A 26,446-nucleotide genomic window follows, 5' to 3' on the forward strand; every position below is an offset into this window, starting at 1 on the left:
TTGATCTTTGTAAAAGAACAGCTAATATATCCATAACTCTTTTATGTTTTTATCATCTATATATAGGAATAGAATGGACCATAGATAATTTTTTTAAATGGCAACTACATAGATGGAACTGGAGGACATTATATTAAGTGAAATAAGCCAGACACAGAAAGACAAATATCACATGTTCTCACTCATATGTGGAAGCTAAAAATCATTGGTTATATGGCGGTAGTGAATAAAATGGTGGTTACCAGAGGCTGGGAAGAGTGGTAGGGAGGGAGAATAAACAAGGGTTGGTTAAAGGACACAATAATACAGTTAGAACGAGTAAGATCTAGGCTGGGCACAGTAGTTCATGCCTGTAACCCAGCACTCTGGGAGGCTGAGACAGGAGGATTGCTTGAGCTCAGGAGTTGGAGACCAGCCTGAACAACAACAAGACCCCTTCTGTAACAAAAATAGAAAAAAAAATTAGTCACACATGGTGGCACACTCTTTTATAGTCCCAACTACTTGGGAGGCTGAAGCAGGAGGATCACTTGAGCCTAGGAGTTTGAGGTTTCAGTGAGCTATGATAATGCCTGTTACCCAGAACAGCAGAGTGAGACTCTGTCTCCAAAAAAAAAAAAAAAAAAAAAAGATTAAGTGTTCAGTAGCACCATAGGGTGACTATAGTTAACAATCGTATGTTTTGTATATTTCAAAATAGCTAGAAGAGTGGATTTGGGATGTTCTCAACACAAATGATACATTTTTGAGGTGATAGATATCCTAATTACCCTGATTTGATTATTACACATTGTATGCTTGCATCAAAATATCACATGTACCCCATAAATATATATAACTATTATATATTCATAAACATTTAAATAATTTTTAATAATAAAAGCTTTTTCTTGGGATTAATATTCTTGAAAATGATGTGTTAAATTGCAGTTTTCTTACATTTTCTTTTTTCTGTTCTGCCCTCACTTCAGCTCTTTAAAGATGAAACATCTGCTTTCCTGTCTAGAACTATTTTTTTGCATAGTTCAAGAATAATTGGTCTCTTTATATTTTTTTTCTTTTTATAGACTGTACACAGTTAGAGAGAATATCTAGCTCTCTAGTTATGGGGCTATTTGTATAGTATTATAGTGTGCAAGGCTGTAACAAAAAATAATGTAGGTAGTATGCCCTAACTTTGCAGCTGAAAACGTCACTACACTGTGGGACTTGGGGATTCTCCACGCTGTTGAGTAGCATTTTACAATCAACACCTCTCCCCTTTTCAGGATATCGAATCCCTAACAGGAGGACTGACTGGTTCTAAGGGGGCTGATCCACCGGTAAGTTAGAGTCTTCATTAAATTTTACTGTTGATGAATTGAATTGTGTACACACCAGGTCATCAGACAGTTGCTTGTATATTATTTGTCATATACAGGTAGGTACTGTTTAGATTGCAGTAACTCATACCAAAGTGTGAAAGTGCTTTGAGGTGTGGTCTGGTGTTTATAAAGGTTTTAATAACTCATAAAATTCATCTCCATTTACTGGCACTAAAATAGGAATAAAAGCTTCATTAGAATATGTCCATAATTTATGTTCTTCTAATGGGCTACACTAACTTGAGAGTTTTTCATTCTAATATGAATGTAGAATTCAGGTTGCAAAATATTTTCTAGTTACTGTGAAAAATTATATCAATGTTATAGATAGTATTGATTCTTGATAGTATTGTTTCTTTCCTATATAACCTAGGAAGCTTCTAGAAAATTAGAGACAGAGTTCTAAAGTTTTTGAGGATTATCATTTTAGACAGAAGAGCTAGATGGTCTATTATTGGACCATCTTAGTCCCTTCTGTGATGTCCAACTTCAGAAAACATTGACAAAGATGATATTCCTATGATTTTATGCTTGACATACAAACATGAATTCAAAGAATATATATTAACTTAAGTAATAAGACAGATTCAATTTATATAAACAAATAGTGTATACATTTTATCATTACTTGCTTTTTGTTTAGCACAATGAAATTTAATGAGGAACAGAAAGAACCCAATGTTATCAAGTTTAGCTACATTTCATGTAGGCATCTAGGTAAAGAACATAATTCCATTAAAATGCTAGTGAGGTGTTAAAAAGATAACTTTCAATTGTAGCTCTTTTTCTCCTGTCTCACTCTCATGTGTCTCATGATGCTGTCTAATCTTCACCAACTTTCTCCTAAAGTAGGCTAAACAACATATTGTAGTCCTTTCCTTTTACCTTTATCATATGAATTTATGTGGGAAAAAATATATTGACTTCAGGAAGCTGCTTATATTTATCCCCTGAGCCTATTATATTACCACATAAGGCAAGATAGAATGTAAGTTAACCCAGAAAGTATATCGACAGGATTTATGGCTAGTATTGGCTTAAGTATTGTAGGTGACTGCTTATGTGATGTTGTTTTACCCTGCTGCAGTATACAGTACTTATACATAACATTCAACTTCTATCAAAACAGTAAATACATTTCCTTCAAAATACTTCCCTCACCTGTTCATTGATTTCTGAAAGAATTCCACAGTTAGAGATTAGTTGGTTTTAAAAGGATTCGTCCCTTATTTAAAGCAAAATGAAACCTTCTCTTGTACAGGTAATAAATATCTTATCCATTATTTACGTGTTGAAATAAATTAGTTTATCATATCCTTTAAGAAAGCACGTTTCCAAACATGAAAGATTGAGTTGGCATGTGGTCTAGTTGTTGACAAAAGCTTTTTGTGGGGCAGGGGGTGGAGGGGAGGGAGGGAAGGTCACACAAAGGAAAAATGGTGAAGGCAAACTTCATCAATGTCATTTTCAATAAACAAAAGTGAATAGGCAGTTAGGTGTACAACTTCATGTGTGTGTATGTGTGTAGATAGGTAGATAGATACCTCTATAAAGCTTCTATAATGCAATGTAAGTACGAAGATGAAATGACAATAGTATCTAGGATTACTTCAGTCATTTAAGAATAAAGCTTTGAATGAAACTATTATTTTTGCCTCCAAGTTAGAAAACTGAAAGTCAGATTAAATTATACATAATCTAAATCTATTTGATGTTTTGTACTATTTTTTCTTTCTTTAAAACATGCCATTATAATAGATCATAAAAAGACTAATATCCAAATCTAAAGTTATATTTTTTGTAGAAATGTTTACAAGGTACTGCAAACCCATTTTACAATGAAATTTTCCTTAGTAAGAAATTCAAAGTCCTATAATTTTTCATTCATTAAACATTATAAAGAAAGTGCTGAATAAATGATTTCTCACTAGGATTAATTGTGGAGTAATTTCTTTACCAGTGTAATAATAATCTCAGAGATATCTTCAAACATTAATGGTATGTTTAAAATTGCAAATTTTGCTGTGGATACACATAAATGTTATTTGTGAAGCATTAGAAAAAAAGTGGTGTTTGTTATTTCAAATAGTAAGGCATATATAAAAGGTTGTGTCAAATTGCAAATGTCATTTTAAACAGATTTGCATATCTGGTAAGAATAAATTTGAGGAACTCTAGGAATATTTTGCATTAAGATTTTTAACAATAGATGTTGAGTAGTTTTTTTAAAAATTCAAATCTCAGTTTCAGGGTTAATAATGAAAGAAAATCGCTCATTCATGATTTTCAAGGACAATTCAAAAAGATTCACAATGGCTTTCTTCTGAAAAGGATTGTAATTCAGAAACTGGAAATTAATTGCTGTAGCAAATAGAATTTGCAGATTTTTCTAAGTCATAGTTAATCTTGCAAAATAAACTCTTTCATTGAGAAAAAATAGTATCTGTTAAATATTAAAGTTGTCTTTGAAAAATTATATGAAAAGATATTCTACATTTGGCATATATTTCCAATTCATAAAAATTGGATCACAGATTAACCTACACTGTAAACACTAGTGTATTATATATATGTATATATATATATATGTTTATATATATATAGAGAGAGAGAGAGAGAAAGAGAGAAATAAAGGGAAAGAAAATAGAGAATTAAAATCTAAAAGGTAAAATATCATTATTAAAGTAAATAAATAGTGCTTTGTAAATACCCCATTGTTCCATTTAATATTAATTAATATTAGAATGTGAAAAACTTGGAAACTGTCAGGAATCAAGGTGTCCCAAGTGATCAAATTGTCAGCCAACCCCTCAGTAGGACAGGATAAAATATATGCATCTCTGCTTCAGAGGACTTTGGATACTACGCATGAACCCTGTTATACATCTGTAAAGCATGAACTTGGTGTCTGGAGAGCTGTGGATGTGCCAGTCAGTGTAGAACCAGCAGTGCGAACGATCACTGCCTCTGCTGAATGCATGAGCCAGTGGCAGAGAGGTATATTGGTCAACGCCTGCCAGGATTCCTCCTAAGCTGTGGGCAGGTCTAAGATAACAGGTAAGATTTAGTAAATCAGCTTAACCACAAAAGTTAAGTTTAGTGACATAGCCTCAAAAGACTAACATACACAATGAGAGATGTTTCACTTTGTAATTTGGCATAAGAAGACATTTTGATTATTAACTAGCTGTTTACTTTCTTATCATTTGTGATGTTTTTTAAAGGTCAACATGGACAAGAAAGCTAATAAGTAATGTGAACCAAACCTTAGACTACATGGAACACATTCCTGAGCATATTTCATTGTAACATACATGGGCCAAATGTGGAAAAGTTTTATTCTATTTCACAGAGTGCTAATATCAGGGTTTAAATTACATCTACCTTACTGCTTTACTTGGAAGTTATAGCAAGAGTGCCATAGAGGCTATTCAGTTTCTTCTTTGGTTTTCTTACTCTTTGTTACCTTGGAGCTATGTACTCCATAAATTTGCTCCTGATAGAACTTAGTACTTTTAATTGCCCTGTTTATTTGTTCCAAATGCTAATGGTTCTCTTTACTTCCAGAGTGTGGTAGGTAAATACCCATATAATTCATATTCTTAAGATTGATATGCACACTGTCTTAAATGTTCTTCAGCTCTACTAATATTTTTCCCCATTAAGGAACCAAAATTGTACTTTCTGTTCTCATTTTAATGGTCTTCCTAATGCTCCTTAGTAATGTGAATAGACACACTAGAGAATTTGAAACAAATTCAACATTTGGAGTGTGCTATTTATACAAAGTTATATATTTTCCAAATTGTAAATGGTCTTAAAATTTAACAATTTCCAAAACTAATTTTAATTTGATTATTCAAAAGATACCAATGTTCTACTCACTTATTTCAACAAATAAGGGAATAAAATAATGTGAATTTAAATTGTGATCTAATTTGAACCTTATAATTCTATATCATTTTCTTTCATTCTCCTATTTGTTTATTTCAAAGTCAATCTATATTTGAATGTACACTATGTACATTTAGTGAAGTTTTGGGATACCATGGTAAAGGATATACAGTTCCCTCATTTTGAAGTCTTACAATATAATTATGTAGGCAGTTTGGTAAAAGACAATGTAAACACAGGATGAGATGAAAGCAAGTGAGAGGATCACATAATCCAATTGAGGGGAATGGAAAGGGGCTGGAACATCAAGGAAGACAAATAGAAAGAAGTAAAGTCTAACTTTATAATTGCAGGATGAGTTGAAGTTTGCCGAGTGAGGGCGTGGAGCATAGTATTTTAAGCAGAGGAAAGAGCATCTGCATAGGTCAAAAATGAGAAAATAACATCATGTTGCTAGAATTTGAAATGAGTAGAGGGATAGGAGAAAATGGTGAAGGCTATAAGATTGAGCCTGGATGAAAGAAATTTCGTGGAAGGAATTCATACTCTATACTAAGGACCATAAGGAAGCATTAAAGTCTTCAAACAGGAGAGTCAATTAGATCTTTCCTTCAGAAACATTTCTTGGTACTAGTTGTAAAGTGAACTGCATAAAAGGCTAAAGCAAAGAGACCAGTGAAAAGGCTCTTGTAGCCATCCAAAGGATGATAATGAAAATGACAATGTGACTCTTTTTGTGTTTATCTCACCATATTACAAGACTAACTGAGGGCAATATCTCAGCAGAAACTCAATTTAAAAAAATACAACACCAAATGATTAATATGAACCTGCAGAGTAACAATGAAAAAGGAGAGAAGTGGATTGGTTCATGAGATAATGAGGACTAGTGACTTTACAAGAGTTGGCAGCTGTTTGTAAGGAGAGAAGTCAAGGCTGACATTTGAACTTCCTGGTTTGGCAATTGAGTGGACAAAGGTATCATTAATAGTAACAAGAAACCTATGAGGTAGAGCATTTTTGAAGGGAAAATGAGGAATTCAGTTTTGCGCACATTAAATTGAACTGACATGGTTGGAAGTATATAAATGCTTTTGGAATTTAAAGGTGAGATCTCATTTAAAACTTTGATTTGAACATGTAGAAGAGTTTCTTAAAACTGTTGGAGTTGGTGAAAATACCTCCCAAAATGTATACAGAGTGAGAAGATAAAAGAGTTCAGAATAAAGCCTTGAAGAAAAGAAGTATTTAAGTAAATGAAGAATATGCTCCAAAAAAGACAAACAGGACATGGGTACAAGGAAGGAATACCAGGAAGGTGAGAAATCATAAATGCCAAGGTTGAGAAAGGATGGCAAAAAGATTAGCAGTTTTGTAATGTGGCAAATTAAAAAAGAACTGTGTCTATTTTATTTAGCAACAAAATGATAAAGGGTGATTTAGGTGAGAATAATTGTAGTGGCATAATTTGCATAAAATCAAGTTTCTAGTGGCCTGAAAGATTAGATGGAAGACAAAGAATTGGCTGCAATGGCTATATAAAGAGCTTGGTTATGCAGGAAGTAGGAGGAGGCAATAGTCAATATAGGAGAGGCAATGATTTTAAGGAAAGAAGATTTGAGTGTGTGATGTCGTCGCCTGGGTGCTTGATTTAAGCATGTCACCACCAAAACATTCCCAAGTGCTAAAAAGATTGTTGTCATGGATATGAGTGATGAAGTAAAGAGGGAATGAAGCTTGTTGGAATTGATGGCATCAAGGAAGTAGGAGGCCGGAGTGTTGGATGAATCATTTATACAATCTTTTCTACCTACATTCACCCCCTTGATGTTCCCAACCTATTTCACAGCTTAAGTGCAATTTAGGCAATGGTAACTGAAAAATTTACATCTCTAGACTAACTCCCCTGAGCTTCAGGCTTGTATATAAAACTAAATATTGGACATATCCACTTGTATATCCAACAGGACTTTAAAACAACCAGTTAAAAACTGAGCCTTTGATCTTCCTTAGCATTCCCTACAAATCTCCTTCTGCAGTTTTCCCTGTATTAGTTAATAGCTATTTCACGCTATTCTTTGCAAAAGTCTAAGCCTTAGAGTCAAACTGTGGGCTCTGTTCTCATAATTTGTCTATAATCCAACCACTTCTCAACACTGCTCAAAAACTACCACCCTGTCAAAGCCACCATCTTTCTCACCTGTCCAGTCTCAGTGAACCAAGAAGGATAGGTTCTATAAAACATTAAATCAGGTCATGTCACATTTAGGCTTAAATCTTTGTTAGTTTCCCATCAGAATAAGATCCCCAAAGGCCGTGAAGTGACCCTTTGTGACTTCTTTCCTTTACAGTGGTTTTAGGAACTCACCTCTCACCTTTTTCTTCATAGCTCAGTCTACCTTAGGCTGTATTAGCCATTTTGCCATTCCTTTATGCAGGCAAGCTTATTACTTGTAAGGGACCTTACACTTGCTATTATTTCTTCTTCTTTCCATGCTTACTGTTCATATGTGCTCATGGCTTACTACCTTATTTTCTTTTTAGATCTTTGTTCAAATGTCACTTTAACTGAGAGCTCCTCCATTAATACTCGGTATTCTTTTTCCTGACCCTATGTGTTTACTATTTGTTTTCTTCTACTAGGATATAAACTTCATGGTTAGGGGCTTTGCCTCTTTTGTTCACTATTATATTTCAAAGATCTACAATACTTGAGATATGAATTTGTCAATAAATAATGTTGAATGAGTGAATGAGAACAAATATTCATGAGCATATAATTTTTAAGAATGTATTTGTGCTTAAAATGATACCTGTAAGAACATACTTCATGGGAACAGAGATTGAGTTGTTATAATGATTCTGGAATAATATTACAAGGGCTAACTTCAAACTATGGTATTTGTAGTAACAATGAAAATAGCAAAGGAATAAAACCTTATGAAACCATTACTAATCGAATTTTATGATAGGGAATGAAATCAGACTCAACTTTGAAAGTTGTCCACTAGAAGAAATAACAGTAAAGAAAAACAAAAGGATATTTTTAGAATACTGTATATCTTCTCTATGTTATTTAACATCACTAGAATACAAACCCTTTGAGATCAGGAATTTCTGTCTGTTTGGCTTACTGTTGTATCCCCATTGCTTTAAACAATGCCTGACACATAGTATACCTTCAGTAAGTATTTAATAAATGAATGAGTTAACTAAGAATGATGATTATAATAGGTCTTCAGGAGTTAATGTTGTAAACCAGGTATTGAAAACTTCAAAAAATGAGGGATTAAAAAAATATGAAATGGAATTTCCATTCTTGACTTAAAATTTTACTTAAAGCCCCAAAGTGTAGTACTATGGGGGATAAGTGTTCCTACAGTCTAGGGAGAAGTGTGAGACATATCCACCACAGACGTACTAAGTAATAATAGCAGCATCAGTTCTGCCACTGTGAATCACCACCATTAGCTTCTCTAAGAGAAGACCAGAAATGACTCATTAGCAGAGAGTTGTCAGCTGGTAGGGAGTTCTGCAGGGTTTTCACTCACTGAAGGAGAGAAGTGTGTGCTTCTCCCTAGCCAAATGAGGGTGGACCCAAAGCAATGACTCATAGGAGGAGGCAGTGGTATTTTTGTATTTAGATATTTATGCAGCGGTAAGTCATCAGGTAATTTCATGGGATAGATATAAAATAAGGGAAGAAATAAATTATTATGTATTCATCAGAGTTTAGTTACATGCATGACCACTGAATCAGATGTTTTCTTCCTATTCAGTAAATTTGGAAGGCGGAAGTCTGGTTGGAGCTATCCTAAATAGGGCAATGAAAAGGGTTAGCAGTAAGAGTGACCTTTACAACCAGAATTTGGTATGGCAGTGGTGTGTGAGCTTTTCTGGTCTATGAGCTTCCCAGGCTGATGAAATAGAAGGAAAATAGAAGCCTTTGTAAGATGAATACTTGCTAGGGTAATGGGATCCAGTATTAAGAATTAAGAGGATGACAGATACTCTACCAATGATAGAAGCTGAGATGTGAGGGAAGCAAGTAGTTAGCCAGAGAGCAAATCCAAATTGAATATGTCAAAATGATCTGTGTAGCATGGGACATCCCCATTGGAGGACCTCCAAAAAAGTCCTCTAATGAGTTCCAATTTGGAAATCAAGTATTTAGGCACCTGATACATAGAAGTCACAAGTCTTGTAAAATTTTGCCTTTTTCCTGTGATTCCCTCTCATATCCCTGCCTCAACCTAGAAGAAAGACACATCTAGCAGACAGAAGACAGGTGAAAAAATGAATCATTTTCCTCTTCCCCAGTAGAAGTCCCTCAGTCCTGAGTTGGAGTAATCAAAGTACTTCTTTGTTGAGTAAGAGATTAAAATTTTGATAGTGGGATGCTCGGAACTTTCCTAACCTGAAAATGGTCTTAATATTCAAAATGAGATGTGTTCTTATAATTCTAAATGGCCAGAAAGTTAAGCATCTGCTCAAGATGAAATATATACATGGGGAGGGAATATATGACAAAGCATGTTTAATGATAAGATGGATAAAAAATGAATATTACTTATTTGAGATCTGCTACTTGTTTGTAGTTGCTTGTTTGAACTGAATCCATCTCATTCAATAAACTCATTTACATGGCGAAAAAAGACCATGCTATTTTCATTTCTAATGATGAGGAGGGGTAAAAGGAGGAGTAACTAGATGGTGTGAGCATCAGAGTAGAGATGGTTTTATTTTAGAGTGGAAGAGTAATGGACTTGGATTTGAATGGCTTGCAAGAAAGATGCCAACATTATCTTCCAAAGTCAGGGTAAGTGAGTTGATAAATTAGGAGAATCATCTTGGTGCTACCCATGAAGCTATTTAAATTCATTTTGGTTAAAGTAAAGTGATGGTGAGCTCCTTTAACAAAGTGATAAAATACACAGGAAAGACTGTTTACCATAAAATAGGACTTTCAAGGGCACAGTGGAAAGATTGATAGGAAGATATAGTAGAAAGTAGGATAGAGGAGAGCAAACACAGATTATGTGTTAACATGCTAGAGAAGCTTGGCAATTTAGAAGGGTTAATATTTTGTATGTTTCCAAAAGATGATAAAGGGTAATGGCTAGGAAAGCTTCCAAATGATCTGTGCCAAGTGTACACATAGAGTCATCTCAGACTACTATTTTAAAAACTAAATAAAATCATAGAAATGTATATAATTTTATATGTAAATTACATTTTATATAAATCTTTTATTTATATAAGATTACATAAATTATAAATTTATAAATTACACAAAACATTTAATTATCTTATAATTAATGGGAAATAGCATAAGATGTAGTAGATAAGTGGGGTCTGGAAAGTTTGTCTCAATGTTATTTTTGACTACCTCGTGATAGCTGTTGTAACCTTTGACAAATTAGGTTTCTTCTTTGTGCCTCCATTTCATAAATTGTGTGATAAGGGTAAAAATAAAATCTCTTTCACAAGGTGGTTAGATTTAACGAGTTATATGTAAAGTGCTCCAAACATGGCTGGCACATTCAAGTCCTTTGTAAGCATTCGCCATTGTAATTGTTATGATTTAGAACTGGTTAAGCATCTATATTTCAACACAATCAATCTACTTAGTTAGAAGGCATGTTAGAATGTGGTTTCCTGTAATCCAAAGTTTAAATTATGTTAAATATAGAAGTGAGCAAAAAGAGATGAATTATAGGCTAACATCTGAAAGTTGCATTTAGGATAACACTGAATGTGGGAAGCATTTTTGAGATCTCTTAAAATATTGTTTCACTGATGATTAATGTGATAGGAAACATTTTAGAAACGATTAGCGGTATCTGTCAAATTATTTGAGAATCTTAATAATGAAACAACTCTTGCTTAGAAATAGAATTTTCCTTTTAATTTACTGTTAATGTCTAACTAATTTAAAAGAAAAAAGGTGTTTAAAGAACAGTTTTTGGAGGAAAACCAATGTTAATAGGGCACAATAAGCAAAATAGACTAGGAATTTCATTATTGCAAGGATACATTATTTTTATTAATACTAATAATAACATTGAAATAAATATTAATGCATATCAGTTTCCTGATTATATTATTTAAAGTACAATATGAATTATTTTAATTCAACTAGGCTTGCTCCACAAAATAACAATCAGAGTTTTGTCTGAAATAGAAATATCATTTTAACTATGGAAATCGTAAATATTTGTATTTTCTTTTTTTGTTCCTCCATTCCTTTCTTTTTTATTTTTACGTTTATTATACATACATTTATTTATTTGCATATAAGTTTTATGAATTTATATATAACATAAACATATATGAAACGTATGTAGCATTTTATATATCTCGTGTGTATATGTGTCCTTCTACAAAAAATAGAACAGATTTCTTAGTCTTTTGAATTCTTCACTAAACAATCGGCTGGTTTCTAATTAGACTGTTCTCATCTAACACAATGAAGTGAAACTATTTTTACTGTTTTATCAAAGATGCTTATAATTAAGAATGTTTTTCTGAAAAAAACAGATGGATGAATTCAGCTTTATACATATAATTACTCATTAAAATGCGAAAAATATGAAGTAAAAATAAAAGCTATTGAGAAAGTGTATTTGTAATACCTATAATGTACTTATTACTATTCTAGGCAGTTTAGAAAAAAACATAAGACATCAACTCAGTGCTATAGATTTTTGCACTCTAATTGGTTAGCAGTTGTTTCTTCTTATAACATGATCGATAAGTGTAAAAAAGAGTATATAAATGATTAGTTTCATGTAATATGCAAATAATCATGGTAAGGTTGTTTTGGAGGTTTTGGTTTTTTTTATTATTTTCAGAAAGCTTATTTTGAGAGATAAATGTTGAACTAGGCCTTAAAGAGCCAATTAGCATTAAATTAAAATCTTTATTCTAGATGGAAGTAAATTAAGGATCTTTCCTTGAGCTCTAAAAATGTTTCAATTCTGTAGACGGTAGCAACTAATAAAGCTAGCTGCTATAACTTATTTACAGTCAGTTTGAATTTAATTGCCAAAGTTTTTTGAACATAAAATTGGTTTTTATATATCATTTTTAAAATTATTTATGAATTACTTTTTCTAGGGAACCCCAGACATCCACCATGTGACTGTGTAGCCTAAGAATTAAATACTTGTTCAGCTTCAATGAGATTAGGCTACTGGCCTATGCTTGCCTGGCCATTCCAGAAATAATCAAGATTGTATCCTGGAGGGTCTGAAGGCCATCTTCAAGATAGCCTGGGGCAATAAGACCTGTGTAGACCCAGGGCTGCTGCTATTGCTTCTCCAGGGCTTCTAATAAGGTGATAACTATATTCTCTCTCTTTTGGCAAAATGAGAAAGGAGCTAGTTTTCTGAAGATTTTCACCTTTTCTGCCATTAGTATTGATTAAAATTTGACTTAATAGGAAACTGCAAACCTCTTTGGCTTGGGATTCTTCCCTTTCCCTTCCCTGGATCTCCAAATGCTAGGAGACAGCATACCATACCCCTGGGAGTTGTGTCTCTGTGTTAAGTAATACTTATCTGAAAGGAAAAGAACTTGTTCTAGTTACTCCTCTGTAACTAGAGATAGCCTTTTTCAAATGCTTACAGTCAGGGAAATATGAATCAGCAAAACATAAGTGCTTGAAATTACATGCATATTCTTTTTTTTTTTTTCACTTGACATTAATTATAACCACTACAGACACTTTAAAAAGGGATCTGATTATATATTCATAATAAATTAAAGTTGAGATTCTGCAGAATTCTTACTTACAATTAAAATCTATATTGATTCAAGAACACTGCATAATAGGAATATGCCCTAAAGATTTTATGATAGGCTATTAAATTATTTTTCAAAGAGATATTTGAAGCTATTGAAGTATGTTTAGAAAATTATAAGTGTTATAGGAAGAGTGAAAGAGTTAAAATATTAAAAACTTAGTATTTTACCAAAAGAGTTCACCAAGGTTCTCTGAAAGTCACTAAATCATCTGCATAACAAATTTCTCAGCTATTTTTGTATTTTACTCATAGGAAAGATTTATATTTTGATTGGAACATGGTAAGAAATTTTGTGGAAAATCCTATTTATTATTGCTATTTTTTCTTTTCCTTTATCACAGATTATAATGGGTAATCCACATGAGTGACTATTTTTCTTCTACTGAGAATTCCTTTTACAAAAATTCTTTAAAAATGTCCCTATCCAGAAATACTGGATTTTATTTAATTTAAATCACCATTCTTAAAACGGCCAAGAATTTTAAATAAAAGTTGGTATTATACCCAACATCATTATTCTAACTTTTAAATAAAAGCATTTAAGTAATTGCATTAAATAAAAGTAGGAAAATAGTCCATTCAAGATTAAGTTTATTGGAGTAAAGTTTTAAAAACTATGTTCTCATAAAAGAAATTTAAAATATGAGAAAAAAGAAAGTTTAAAACTAAAATGCTATTAATAAAAAAGATATACCATAAAAATACCAAAAAATACTTGTGTAATTACAGTATCAATAAACATAGTTTTCCAAAAATTACTAAATATAAAAAGAGACATACTTCAATATCAAAGTTGTAAATGTTTATGCATCTAATAACATATATTTAAAAATACAAAAACAAAAATTAACAAATGTAAAAGAAGAGTGGATAAGCCTCAATCATGGTACATTTTATCATACTTCTCTCTGTACCTGATTGAACCAGAAGATTAAATATGTGAAGATAATGATAATGTGAACCATGTAATAAACAAGCCTGATCTTAGTGATATACATGGAGCCGTGTATGGAGCCCTGTATTTTATTTCCGAAAATTGATCAAATGTGGGCCATACAGGATGACTCAACAATTTACAAAGAATTGAAATCATGCAGAATTAGTTTTCTTTCAACAGCAGAGTTCAGTTAGAAGTTTATACTAAAAGAAAAAAAAATACTAACATTAAAAAAAATAATAACCAGAAAAGTACTGAAATTTTTGGAAAGTAAGACAGGCACTTCTATTTAACCCACTGATCAAAGAATAATTCAAAATACAAACAAATAACAATTTTCTAAATTCAATCTTGAGATACTACATATTGACATATATGGAAGGTGGTTAAAGCCCCACTTAATAGCCTTAAAGTATATATTGGAAAAAATAAAGGCTAAAAATCAATGATATAAGCATTTTTAATCTCAAGAACCTAGGGAAACAAGAGCAAATAAAACCTAAAGCATATAGGAAAAAAGGAAATAATGAAATTAGTTGCAGAAATTAATAAAATATAGTAGAAATATTTCATACAGAGAATAACCAAAGCCGAAATTATTTTCTTTTTTGGAAATTATTAACATTGACATTGATAACTCTGGAGTGGATTGGTCAAAAGAATAAGTGAGAAGGTGTATATAAACAAATAGCAGAATTGAACAAGGATATATTACTACAGATTCTATAGATAATCAAAAATAATAAGAGCATATTTGAACACAATTTGTCCTGATGGATTTTAAATTATGGATTAAATGGACAAATTCCTAGAAAACACACTTCAACCGTTAACATAAAAAACTTAAAAAATACAAATAATACTTTACATGAAAGAAGTGAAATCTTCAATTAAAAATTTTCTCACAGAGAATACTTCAGAAACACATCACATGGCTTTTCCAGTGAATCCTACAATCATTTACGGAAGGAATTATATCACCTATTAAAAGTTCTAAAAGACAATTTTAAAAAGGAAGCACTTCCCAGATTGTTTTATGAGATGTATTCATTTTCTGTGGCTGTGTTACAAATGACCACAATCTTAATGGCTTAAAGCAACAATCTCAGTTTCTGTGAGTCAGGAGGCTAGGAACAGTTTAGCTGAGTACTCTGCATAGTGTTTAACTAACTGCAATTAAACTGTGGGCTGGACTGCTTTCTCATCTGGAGCTTGAGGTTCTCTTATGACCTCGTGTTTATTTTATAATTAGTTAATTAGATGATGCAATACATAAGGACATGCCCCCAGGACCTAGTTGGGTTTGTTCTAGAAATGCAAGATCTATATAGTCATTACATAGACAGATAAACATGTTAGGATGAAGATTTAAAAATTAAAATTCTTTTTGTTTTGCTATTCTGTGCAGAACTTTAATTCTATAAACACATCAACAAAATATATACATCATTAATTATAATTAGAGTTTTGTATTAGTATTGTATTGTATTTGTATTTGTATTAGCTTTTAGAATATTGGTGAGTATCTCAAACTGGTTACTTGTAATTATGATTTGTCTATTTTACATTTGTTAATGTTAGGACTTAATATCTCTCAGTTTAAAATACATTTTCAGTATGACATAGACTTTGCCTGGTATTCTTTTTAGAGGAATTAACTGGTATTAAACTAACGAAGACAATTAATATCCTGGATTATATAGCAAAATTCCCTTCCTTCCTTCCTTCCTTCCTTCCTTCCTTCCTTCCTTCCTTCCTTCCTTCCTTCCTTCCTTCCTTCCTTCCTTCCTTCCTTCCTCGTTCCCTCCCTTCCTTCCTTCCTTCCTTCCTTCCTTCCTTCCTTCCTTCCTTCCTTCCTTCCTTCCTTCCTTCCTTCCTTCCTTCCTTCCTTCCTTTTAACTACCTTTAAATTTTTTACTTATGGATCAATTTGTTTGGGGGCAATAACTTTTTAAATTGGATTATATGGCAATCTTGAATTGTTTATCTAAACCAGATGATGTTGGATGCCATAAGGAACATATGAAGAATGCCATGTCCTTTCCCTTAAGAAGTTTAAATCTAAAATCCTCAAGACATTAACTTAAACTCAGATATTTTAATGTTATTCAAATAATTTTAAACATTTATTTGAATAGGAAGGACTTTCATGTTCAAGATATTATAGTAAAAAATATTGCTATATGTATACCCAATAGGAAGTTTTGCTTATATTAATGTTGAAGATTTGTCAAGAATTCAAATGTATTTCCAAATTATAACTATAAAAATGCAAGTTTTCTAAAGTGTATGAAGGTTTTCTGCACAAATCAATACAAATCACATCAAGCAGGGTATCCATAGACACATATTTAGCCCTCATATAATTTCCTGTCAAGGTTGGATTTTATAGGAATAACTCAGAAAAGTACTTTCCTTCATTTTCCCTTTGTAAGATGCTGTTGTCTTTGGTATGCTAGTTTTTTTGGAAGTCATCAAAATGGTCCTGTTTTGTGATTCTATCAGAAGATTCTATAATCCTTACACTGAGATTAATAAATTGATAACTTTTATATGTAATATTTGAGAACTTAAATGTTTTTCTCTCAACATCTTATATAATACAAAGTGTTATTACTTTGGATATTCACTTTACCTTTCCATTATTTTCTTATATTTTATCACTGATGCTGTTTTTAGGTTACAGAGTATGTGTACTTACACATTAATATATTCATATGTCTACTTTTATATTTAGTATGCATTTATATATACATATAACATTATATACTAAATATGCCACCGAAATTATACATGTCTGGCTTGTATTGTGAAGGAAACACAGAGAGCTATGATTAAGAATGGAAAGCAAGGTCAGAGAATTCGAGATTGCTAACCAGAGACACCAGCTTCCATAATGTCTCAGTAAGAAGATATATACATACATAATGAGTGAGATGTCCACCATCTGGAGGATGGTCACACTGGAAACTCAGACTTGTGGGGGGAGGGGAGGAAAGGGCATTTTTTGAAACCTTAATATTTGTACCCCCATAATATGCTAAAAAAAAAAACAATAAAAATTGCTATAAGAAAAAAAAAAAGTTTTAGGTGAAAGAGAAGGAGCAAACAAACAAACAAGCATAGATCTGGTGTAGTTCTGGGGGAAGGGTGCCAGAGCATGCAGGAGACTCCATGGGAAGAGGTTGCAGAACAGAATGGGAAGGAGCAAAATATCAGCAGAGATTAACCCCCTGAGAGGCTTGGAGTCCAGCAAGGAGGACAGGTGGAGTGGTTTGTTTCTCCCTTTCTTTTATCTCTGATAGTCTGCAAATTTCCTGGCTGCTGGAAAGACTTTCTGCCACCACAGGCCCAAGGGCTGCTGCTGGCAGTGACCTAGGAGCTTCTTGGGGACAAAGTGTCAATTTGGAAGAAACTGGACACCATTATCCTAAGTGAAGTATCTAAAGAATGGAAAAACAAGCACCACATGTACTCACTATTAAATTGGAACTAACCTATGAGGACACATGTGCATAGAGGGAAGTAAATCTTAGTGGAAATGAATCAGGGGGGAGGAGAGAGGAAGTGATGGAAGAAAACCTACCTAACAGGTACAATGAACACTATCTGGGTGATGGGCACACTTTTAACCCTGACTCAAGCATTTCCAAAGTGCTCCATGTCAACAAAAACATTTGTACCCCATTAGTATTTTGGGGAGGAAAAAAAAGCAAGGTTCATGAAAGTCTCTATGAGGAAGTGACTTTTGAAAAATGAACTCTCTGAAGAGTGGGTGAAAAGTGATTGGGCAGATATAATAACATGAGGAATGTGGTGAGTTGAATAGTGTACCCCCCAAATTTACATCTACCCAGAACTTCAGAATGTGACTTTATTTGGTAATATGGTCATTGTAGATGTAATTAGTTAAGGATTTTGAATCATCCTGGATTTAGGATGCAATGACTGGTGTTCTTAAAAGAAGAGGAGAAGACATAGACACAGAGGAGAATGCCATGTGAAAATAGAGACAGAGGTTGAAGTGATGTAGCTACACACTAAGGAATGCCCAGGATTGCTAATAACTACCATAAGGTGGTAGAGAGGAATGGAGAGATTCTCTGTTGGAGCTTCCAGAAGGAAACAAGCCCACTGACAATTTGATTTTGTACTTCTAGTATCCCAGAACTGGCATTTGGAGTAATTTATTATAGCACATCTAAGATGCTAAGACAAGGAGTGAGGGATCTATATGCAACTGATTTAGTGAGCTAAGAGCAAAGCAGCATTCAATATGATTGGTGTTAGGAGTTTGGATTTTAAGTAATCTGGAAAGGGATAGGAGAGTTTTATGTGAGGTTATTACATAACAAGATTTACATTTTACAAATATAATGCTGGTTGCTCTTAAAAATTAGCAAAATAGGACAAAAACTGAAGGAAGTACCTTGGTGGTAGCAAAAGAGAGTGAACCAGGTTGAAAACCAGGTTGAATTAGAATTGATGTCGTGCGTATGGATTGGATTTTCATGTTGAAGAAAAATTAAAGATGCTTCATAAGTTTTAGGCTGAACTACTAGATAAATGTTCATGATGTTTGCCAAAATAGGGAGCACAAGAAAGAAAGAGATTTTGGTGGGGGTGTGGTGGGGAGAGAAGAGAAATGTTATTTAGTTTGACACAGGTGAGTTCTTTATGTGGATTGAGATTTCAATTTCAGATATGACAGCAGGTAAATAATATTTAAAAGTATGGAAATAGTGAGACCATCTAAGGAGAGAGTATAGATAGAGAGAAGTCCAAAACCAAGCCAACACTGAAGCAAATTAGAGGAAAAATGTGCAATAAAGAATATTAAATAATTATGCTATCAGAGGAAATGTTTCATTATAGAAGGAAAGAAAGGGAAATATATACAAATGTTTCATTATAGAAGGAAAGAAATGGAAATGGAGAACCAAAGATGGTTACCACACAGCAATGGATGTAACTGACTTATTTTGATATAAATGAGGATTCATAAATCAAATGATTGAGTTCAGGAATTTTCATTTAATATCTTGAAAAAAACTTTTCCCCAGGAGCACATACAGAGTAATGCTGGCATTTCTGTGTCTTTATGCTGTTTTTTTTTTTTAAATTAAATTAAATTTTTTTATTTCTATTTTTTATTTTTTTGCTATGTAAGTTGATCTAGAAATGGAATCCTGAAGTAAATTACCAATGATGTTTTTGTAAGGCCACAAATCTAGCACATTGCTTTCAATAGCTTAATGAGCAGAAAGCCTCAATGACATTGTTTTAAATGTTATAGCAAGTTCATATGGTATAAGTTTTTAAAAATATTTATATGTACAATCCAAGTGGAGAGTGAAGAATATAAGTTCATAGGCAACCCCAGATTCGGCTCATCTACAAGGTGGGACTGGTCTTTCACAGTCATCCTATTTTTAGACTCATAGAAATATAGAACTGAAAGAGACCGTGCAAACTGTATAACTGTATCCCTTTCTTTACAAATAAAGAAATCAAGATTCAGAAGGCAAATAACCTGCTTATGGTCATATCCTGTTAATGACAGAAATGTCATTAACTAAGGACATTAACTAATGGAACTAAGATCACTAGTTTTCTTTTGGGTGACCAAAATTGGAATTAATCACAAGGGGATGCTATCTTCAAAAGACAATAATAGGCTCTAGTTTCATTGAAGGAAAAAACAAAACAGAATTTTATGGGAAAGGAATGAAGTCCTAAGAAATGACCCTAGGGTTTCATTTCAATTTCATCACTTATTAGCTCTTTGGTCTTAGACAAGCCACTTATTCTCACAGAGCATCAGTTTTCTCATCTATAAAATTAAACCTACATTTTCCAGTTATGTGAGGATTTGTGATAAACCTTTGGTAACTATAATTAAGACTCTGAGCCTTTTGTAGACTTCAGTCATAACATCATTGATGTAACACAATTTTCAATCAGCTCAGAATCTGGCCTTGAGAAGAGTATAGATCAAGAAGAAACAGGGAGAGAAATGAGAAAAGAAAGGAAAGAAAGTGTTTCCAAATTCTGGTCATTTCAGTACAATACAGATGCATTGACCTTCAACTATTTACTTTAATAAAGTTTTTTGGGAAAAAGATCATTTTCAATGTTTCTTCCTGCAGCAAAAATAAATCTTCTCTGCTTTCCATCTTAATAGATTATGTATTTTTTTCCCATCTCTCTTGGTTTTTTACTCATGTTATTGTTCTAATTTCTCTCCCAGCTCCTCAGGGACCTTTAACCTTCAGAAATTCCTTTACCTTCCAGCAATCTCTTCCTTTCCGTTAACTCCCTTTTTGTCTGGTTTCAAATGTCCCCTGCACTTAAAATCCTTTTATGAAACTGTTACTATATTATCCTTCTAGTTGGGGTCTACAGTTTTTCTACATAACCAGATTTCTCAAACTAGTAAATTATATCTCCTGCTAAAATTTTTCAGTTGTGATTCTATCCTTCATTTTTTTTTTTTTTTTTTTAATTATTTTGTTTTATTTTGGCATATTATGGGGGTACAGATTTTAAGGTTTCAATAAATGCCCATTTCCCCCCCTCCCCCCAAAAGTCTGAGTCTCCATCATGACCATCCCCCAGATGGTGCACATCTCACTCATTATGTATGTATATACCCGCCCCCCTCCCCCCTCCCACCTGCCCAATACCCTATTACTGTAGCACCTATGTGTCCACTTAGGTGCTACTCAGTTAATACCAGTTTGCTGGAGAATATATCTGGTGCTTGTTTTTCCATTCTTGGGATACTTCACTTAGTAGTATGGGTTCCAGCTCTAACCAGGAAAATATAAGGTGTGCTACACTGCTGGTGGGACTGCAAACTAGTTCAACCTCTGTGGAAAGCAATATGGAGATACCTTAAAGCGATACAAGTGAATCTACCATTTGATCTATCCTTCATTTTATGTGAAAGGATTTTCACACACACACACACACACACACACACACACATCTAAAAGAGTATGCTTGAAAATTATATTTGGATCTGTAGTAATTGAATCCAATGACCTAATTTCTTTCTTTATTTCTCTTGCCCTCTCAGTAGCATTTAGTACTGTTCTGCTTCTGCCTCAAAACTCCTCTTCTTTTTCCCACTGTGTTCAGTAAGCATGTACTAAAATTCAGTCCCTGGTTATATGCTTCTCTCTGTATATATGTCCATTTTTATAGTAAAGAAGTATAATAGCTTCTGTCCCATGTAACTAAATGTAAAATCTCTGGCTTTAGACCTGAAGTCTTTTTTGATCTTTAAGCTTCCACTTGCAATTAAAAAGAGAAAAAATTGATCATTTAAGGAATATTGCAGAGATTTCTAAATTTGTAACCCTGCCCACCCCCCAACCTTAGCTACAAAAATTTATCTGTACTTTAGCATTTAAAAAAATAAAAATGTAAGGAAAATAAATTTTAAGTAATAAATGCATTTTCACTGCTCATTTGGTCACTTATAATATGCTGAAGCTGTATCATGTCATTGAGCCCTATGCAAATATAGAACAAAACTGCTTCCTGATGGAATTTTTAAATAAAGAGCACCACCTTGTGGGAATATATGCTCAACCACATTACATAAAATGGAATACAGAACTACTAAAGAAATAATAAATTAAAAAATACTTATAATTTATACTACATAAAATTGGGTGTAGAAAAATGAATTGTACATTTTCCTAAGAAAGAAATGAAAAGATAGAAAGACAGAACTTGAAAATTTTGTCAATTTTTATACTTTGTGTTCAGTAAAAGTTATCTGCAAAATTGTACTTGCTAGCAATTACTTTTACATAAATATTAATTTTCTTAGAAATAATATTTATTTTAAAATAACAAATAGTTATAAGAAACTATTAATATGCCCAAATCCAGAAAAGTTTTACTTTATAAATAAAGGGTCCAAAATTGAAGTAGCATATTTAGTGTGTTCATTGACTTACATATAACCAGTGGTAGGCTAGGTATAGTCATGTAAATATCATTTTTGTTTGCCTGAGTGACTGTTTTTTTATCAATTTTCTGGCTGTAGAATCTAGTAATGTTTCATTGATCTGTACTAAGGAATAGATTATTTAACAAAAGTAAATTTTATTATAACAAAAATTATAACACATTGTCTACTTAAAAATAATATTTTTCTATAATCTTTCTATGGTGTATTATCCTTATTTTTTTTAACAGCAGATGTTTTATGCATCTAATGTTTGATGGAATTTAATTTGAAAAAAAACCTTTGACATATTTGTTTGTCAAAGCATTGATTCTTTTAAATGTTTCACAATTGACATTGTTTCATCTCAGTTTTGCTTTCAAAGGTTGGAATAAAGTTTGTTGATATTCCTCTTAAACTGGGGAGCCCAGAGCTGGAAAGCAGTCCTCTGCCCAAATGTAAAAAGTGCACAAATTTCATCATCTTTCAAAATCAATCACTGTAATTTTACTCTGGAATGTCCAATCATTTTACCACTTTTGATGCCATGTCATACCACTATTATATATTGAAATTTCAGAAGGATAAAATGCTTTTGTTTTTGTTATTTTTGTTAAGTAATTTGTTGTTTTAAATATGGGATTTTGTTGAGCCAGGTTTTTCCCACCCTGTTCTAACATGGTTGAGTTATTAAATCTTTGGGAAATTGTTTCTATTGAGGTTGAGCAGTTTGACTGAGATCCTTTCAGTTTGTTGGAATATTTATAAATTCTGATTCTGTTCTTTGTTTCTTATTTCTCTAACTTTGAGTGATTCATATAATTTATAAATCTGCTTTTGTTTCTTCATATACAGTAATAGCAGTGAACTTTTAAGGATCAGTTATAAAAATTGGGTCTTACTCTTGGTAACCTACCTTCAGGTGATTCCAAATTCAGTTACCCAATCTGATAAGAAACCATCTTGCTGTCATATCATCCAACCTGCTCATTCTTATTTTTTTCCAAGGGCCTTAATTCTGGTAATCATAGCCAATGGGATTGTAGGGTTGTAGCAATATTTATCTCTCTATTCTTATTACTGAATGTAATTCAAATAAATCTTCTACTTCTAGCTACTTTCATTCATAATTTATTGCATCTAACAAAACTATTCCAGAGTCTGAAGAACTAGAAACTGTAGACATGTTGGATTTTGATAATTTCCAGAAATCATGATACAGAGTAATTAATAGAAGCTTTAGGGAATGTATATGTAAAGGTATTTTAGTGATTGAGGGGTCTTTGGTGTTTATTTTCAAATTTTTTGAAAGTTCATTGGAAACCTATTTTTTAGAGGGATGATATTTAACAAGTTATTCTGAATACATTTCAAATCATAATGCTTTTGTTTTTATAACCAACTGAACTGAGGGTTGAATCATAGTAAATTGTGTTTTATAATGATATTTTAAAGAATTTGGACATGGATGTTGTGAGAATGAAATGAATATATATAAGTATATATATCCCTTAGCTTAGTGTTTGGCACATGGAACATATTTTAGTTTTTATTAATGTTATCATTGTAATATCCGCAGAAAAGTCTTGATGCAAATAGAATGATCAGAGGATGGTAAATACTGTGCAAATGTGAAAAGTGAGACCAGAAAGATAAAATAACTACATAAAATCTTATATAATTCTTTATAAAAATAATTCTGTAACTAGATGTAATCTATTTTTATACCTTTTTTGTTGTACCTCTGTAACTTTTAGTTATATAAACTTTTGTGTGTGTGTCTTATTATATCAAGATTTATTAAAAAAATATATCATTGAAGTCACATATATAGATCACTGAAATAGCAATATATTTATCAATATGTATATCAATGATATATATCATGGAAATCATCTCTAATATTTGATATTGCAAACCTGGCGTAACTGCAATAGTGTCATATTAGAGGATAAAATATTTCAGTGAGTGTAATCAATAAGTCATCACTACAAGAAGATAATATAAAAGTGTGAAATACAGTATGCAAGTATAAAAGTGGGACAATAATAAGTAGGAGAGTTTGACCCGAGCAGAGCTTTCATGAGTAAATGAGCTACATTTTGATGCATAACAAGACATCCCTGACACTTAGTGGTTTAAAACCATAAATATTTATTTAGCCAATGATTCTATGTGATGGCAACTTGGGGCGGGCTCTACAGGGCAATTCTGCTGTTCTGGGCTAGGCTCAGGTGAGCTCGATTGGGCTTGTTCACATGATTGTGGTTAGTTATCAGGTCAAGCGAGCTGGCTATTCTAATATTGTTCTGCTGAGACAACTGTCTCTTGGCTCTCGTCCACCAGCAGGCTGAGCCAGGTGTGTTCAAATAGGCAGCAGCAGCAGGTGTGTTACACTAAGAAAAGCATGAAAGTCTCCTGAAGCTCAGATTCAGAACTCACACAACCTCATTTCCGGAGCATTCTTTGGGTCACAGTAAATCACAAGGCAGCCCAGATTCAAGGTGTGGGTAACTTGATAGTAGGCGGATCTGCAAAGAATTGTTGTTCATTTTTGTAATCTAGCTCAACCAGTATTGTGGCCATGGAAATAGAAATGGTACACAATGTGAGATAATAACCAATGGGACTTGAGATCCATAAAATAAGTGAAGAGGGAGAAAAGTGAAGTTAAATTATTTGAACTAGGTGACTGAGTAAATGAGAAACAACATAATTTATGTGGTTAAAGATTTGCAGTGAAGCAGAACTGAATTAAAATCCACTTCAGACTATAGTTAACAATAACTTATTGTCTATCTCAAAATAGCTTGAGGAGATTTGAAATGTTCCCAACACAAAGAGATGATAAATAAGTATGATAAATAAGATGATAACTAAGTACCCTGATTGGATCATTATGCATTATATGCATGTATCAAAATATCACACGTACCTCATAATATGTACAATAATTATGTATCAATAAAAAATCTGCTCCATTTACCACCAATTCCCTTCCTTAAAAGCTGGCCTTAAGCAAGCCATTTAATTTCCTTAAGCTCCCATGAATTTCTTCATTTGCAAAAATACTGAAAATGACAATGGCTACCTCACTGAGTGATTGAGATGCTTAAATGAAATAATGCAAGCAAAGTGAATAACTGTATACTTGATATAGTTAAGAGCTCAAAAAATGGCATGAGCTTATTATCTGTGGTATTTATATTTTTCTTAGTAATATTATCAATAGCATCTTGGTTACAACAAAAACACTTCTCAGAAGAAAAAGCCATTTGAAATTAATTCTGTTTTGGACAAGCTTTAATTACATTGTCAATGGAAATGGTTGCTGGGGCACTAGAAATTTAAAACTGGCATTTTAGATGAAGATCAGAGGTAAAAATTCCCATATCAAGATGATAATTGAAACCTTGGGAATAAAGGATACCTAGAGCAACAATACGTACAAGAAAAAGCACAGGCAGCCAAAACTAAACATTTAGGAATTAGAAGTTTAGATTATGATTAATTGGCAACTTTGATCAGATATGTAGGATAAAAGGGTGTTTTTGTCGTTTGCTTTTCTGCCTCCAACCATTTCTAGTCATTCCCCTCATCACAACCGTTAGAATCATATTCCTATGCAAGGACCTATTTCACATATCTTCCACTTGCTAATCCTTATTCCAAGTATAGTATAGGTAAATAAGAACAACTCAACAGATATTTCAATTGAATAAAAAGATGCAAGATTCATAGTTTAAATCACTTCAAAATTTTGATAGCTCTTCACATAATACATGGACATTAAATTTATAAACACATGCACATATATATTTATATATAATCATATTCATATATGAGGGTGAACAATCACAGCTAAGCTTCCCCTAAACTCAAATATTTCAAAATCTAATACTTCTGACTCATATGTGAGTATAAACTTAGCACTACTAAGTACAAATGATAATGATTATTTGCAGTTGATATAGGAAATATTGGCATCATCTGGTTTCTTCAAAAGCAAACTTGACATTTATTTTACTAAGGTGATGCATCTTGTGTCTTAAAAGGAGATACTTTCTCAGATGGTTCACCAGGGTAAGAGGGTTGTCCAGATTATCAACAACTTTTGCCTCATTTATATAATTTAATATTATAATATCAGTGTGAATTCTTCAGTGAAATATTATATCATTTTTCAGTTCTATTAAACAGATATTTAGTTGGCACATAGTATGTGAGAGATGCTCTTGTTTATCAATGAAAAAAATTTATAACCTTTATGTTAAACACATATAACTTTATTAATTTAAATCCAAAAAACTACTTCACCTGTTGTAATGGTATAATATATTTTACTTTGAATTTAGGAATACTAATTATTTTTTTCACTGAGTAAACATTCTTTATAAGTGTGGTTAAATGGAATGTGTGTGTTTGAGTCATGCTGGAGGTGGGAAGGAATGTGGGTGGTTGTATTTTATTTTTCTAGGCT

General features: G+C 32.6%; 1 protein-coding gene across 9 annotated transcripts in view; it reads left to right on the forward strand.

The window, feature by feature from the left end:
- PPFIA2 (PPFI scaffold protein A2) overlaps nt 1–26,446 on the forward strand; it is a 441,105-nt gene that overhangs the window by 82,999 nt on the left and 331,660 nt on the right. For 6 of the 9 annotated variants that reach the window (XM_020287953.2, XM_076007132.1, XM_020287957.2 and 3 more), the window contains one exon: nt 1,269–1,322. The exons of the other annotated variants lie outside the window; for them this stretch is intronic. In XM_020287953.2, the coding sequence (XP_020143542.1) occupies nt 1,269–1,322 (54 nt within the window). The remainder of the gene's footprint in view (nt 1–1,268; nt 1,323–26,446) is intronic. 9 annotated transcript variants of the gene reach the window in all.

This window comes from Microcebus murinus, chromosome 10 (genome assembly GCF_040939455.1).
Source record: "Microcebus murinus isolate Inina chromosome 10, M.murinus_Inina_mat1.0, whole genome shotgun sequence".
NCBI lineage: Eukaryota > Metazoa > Chordata > Mammalia > Primates > Cheirogaleidae > Microcebus > Microcebus murinus.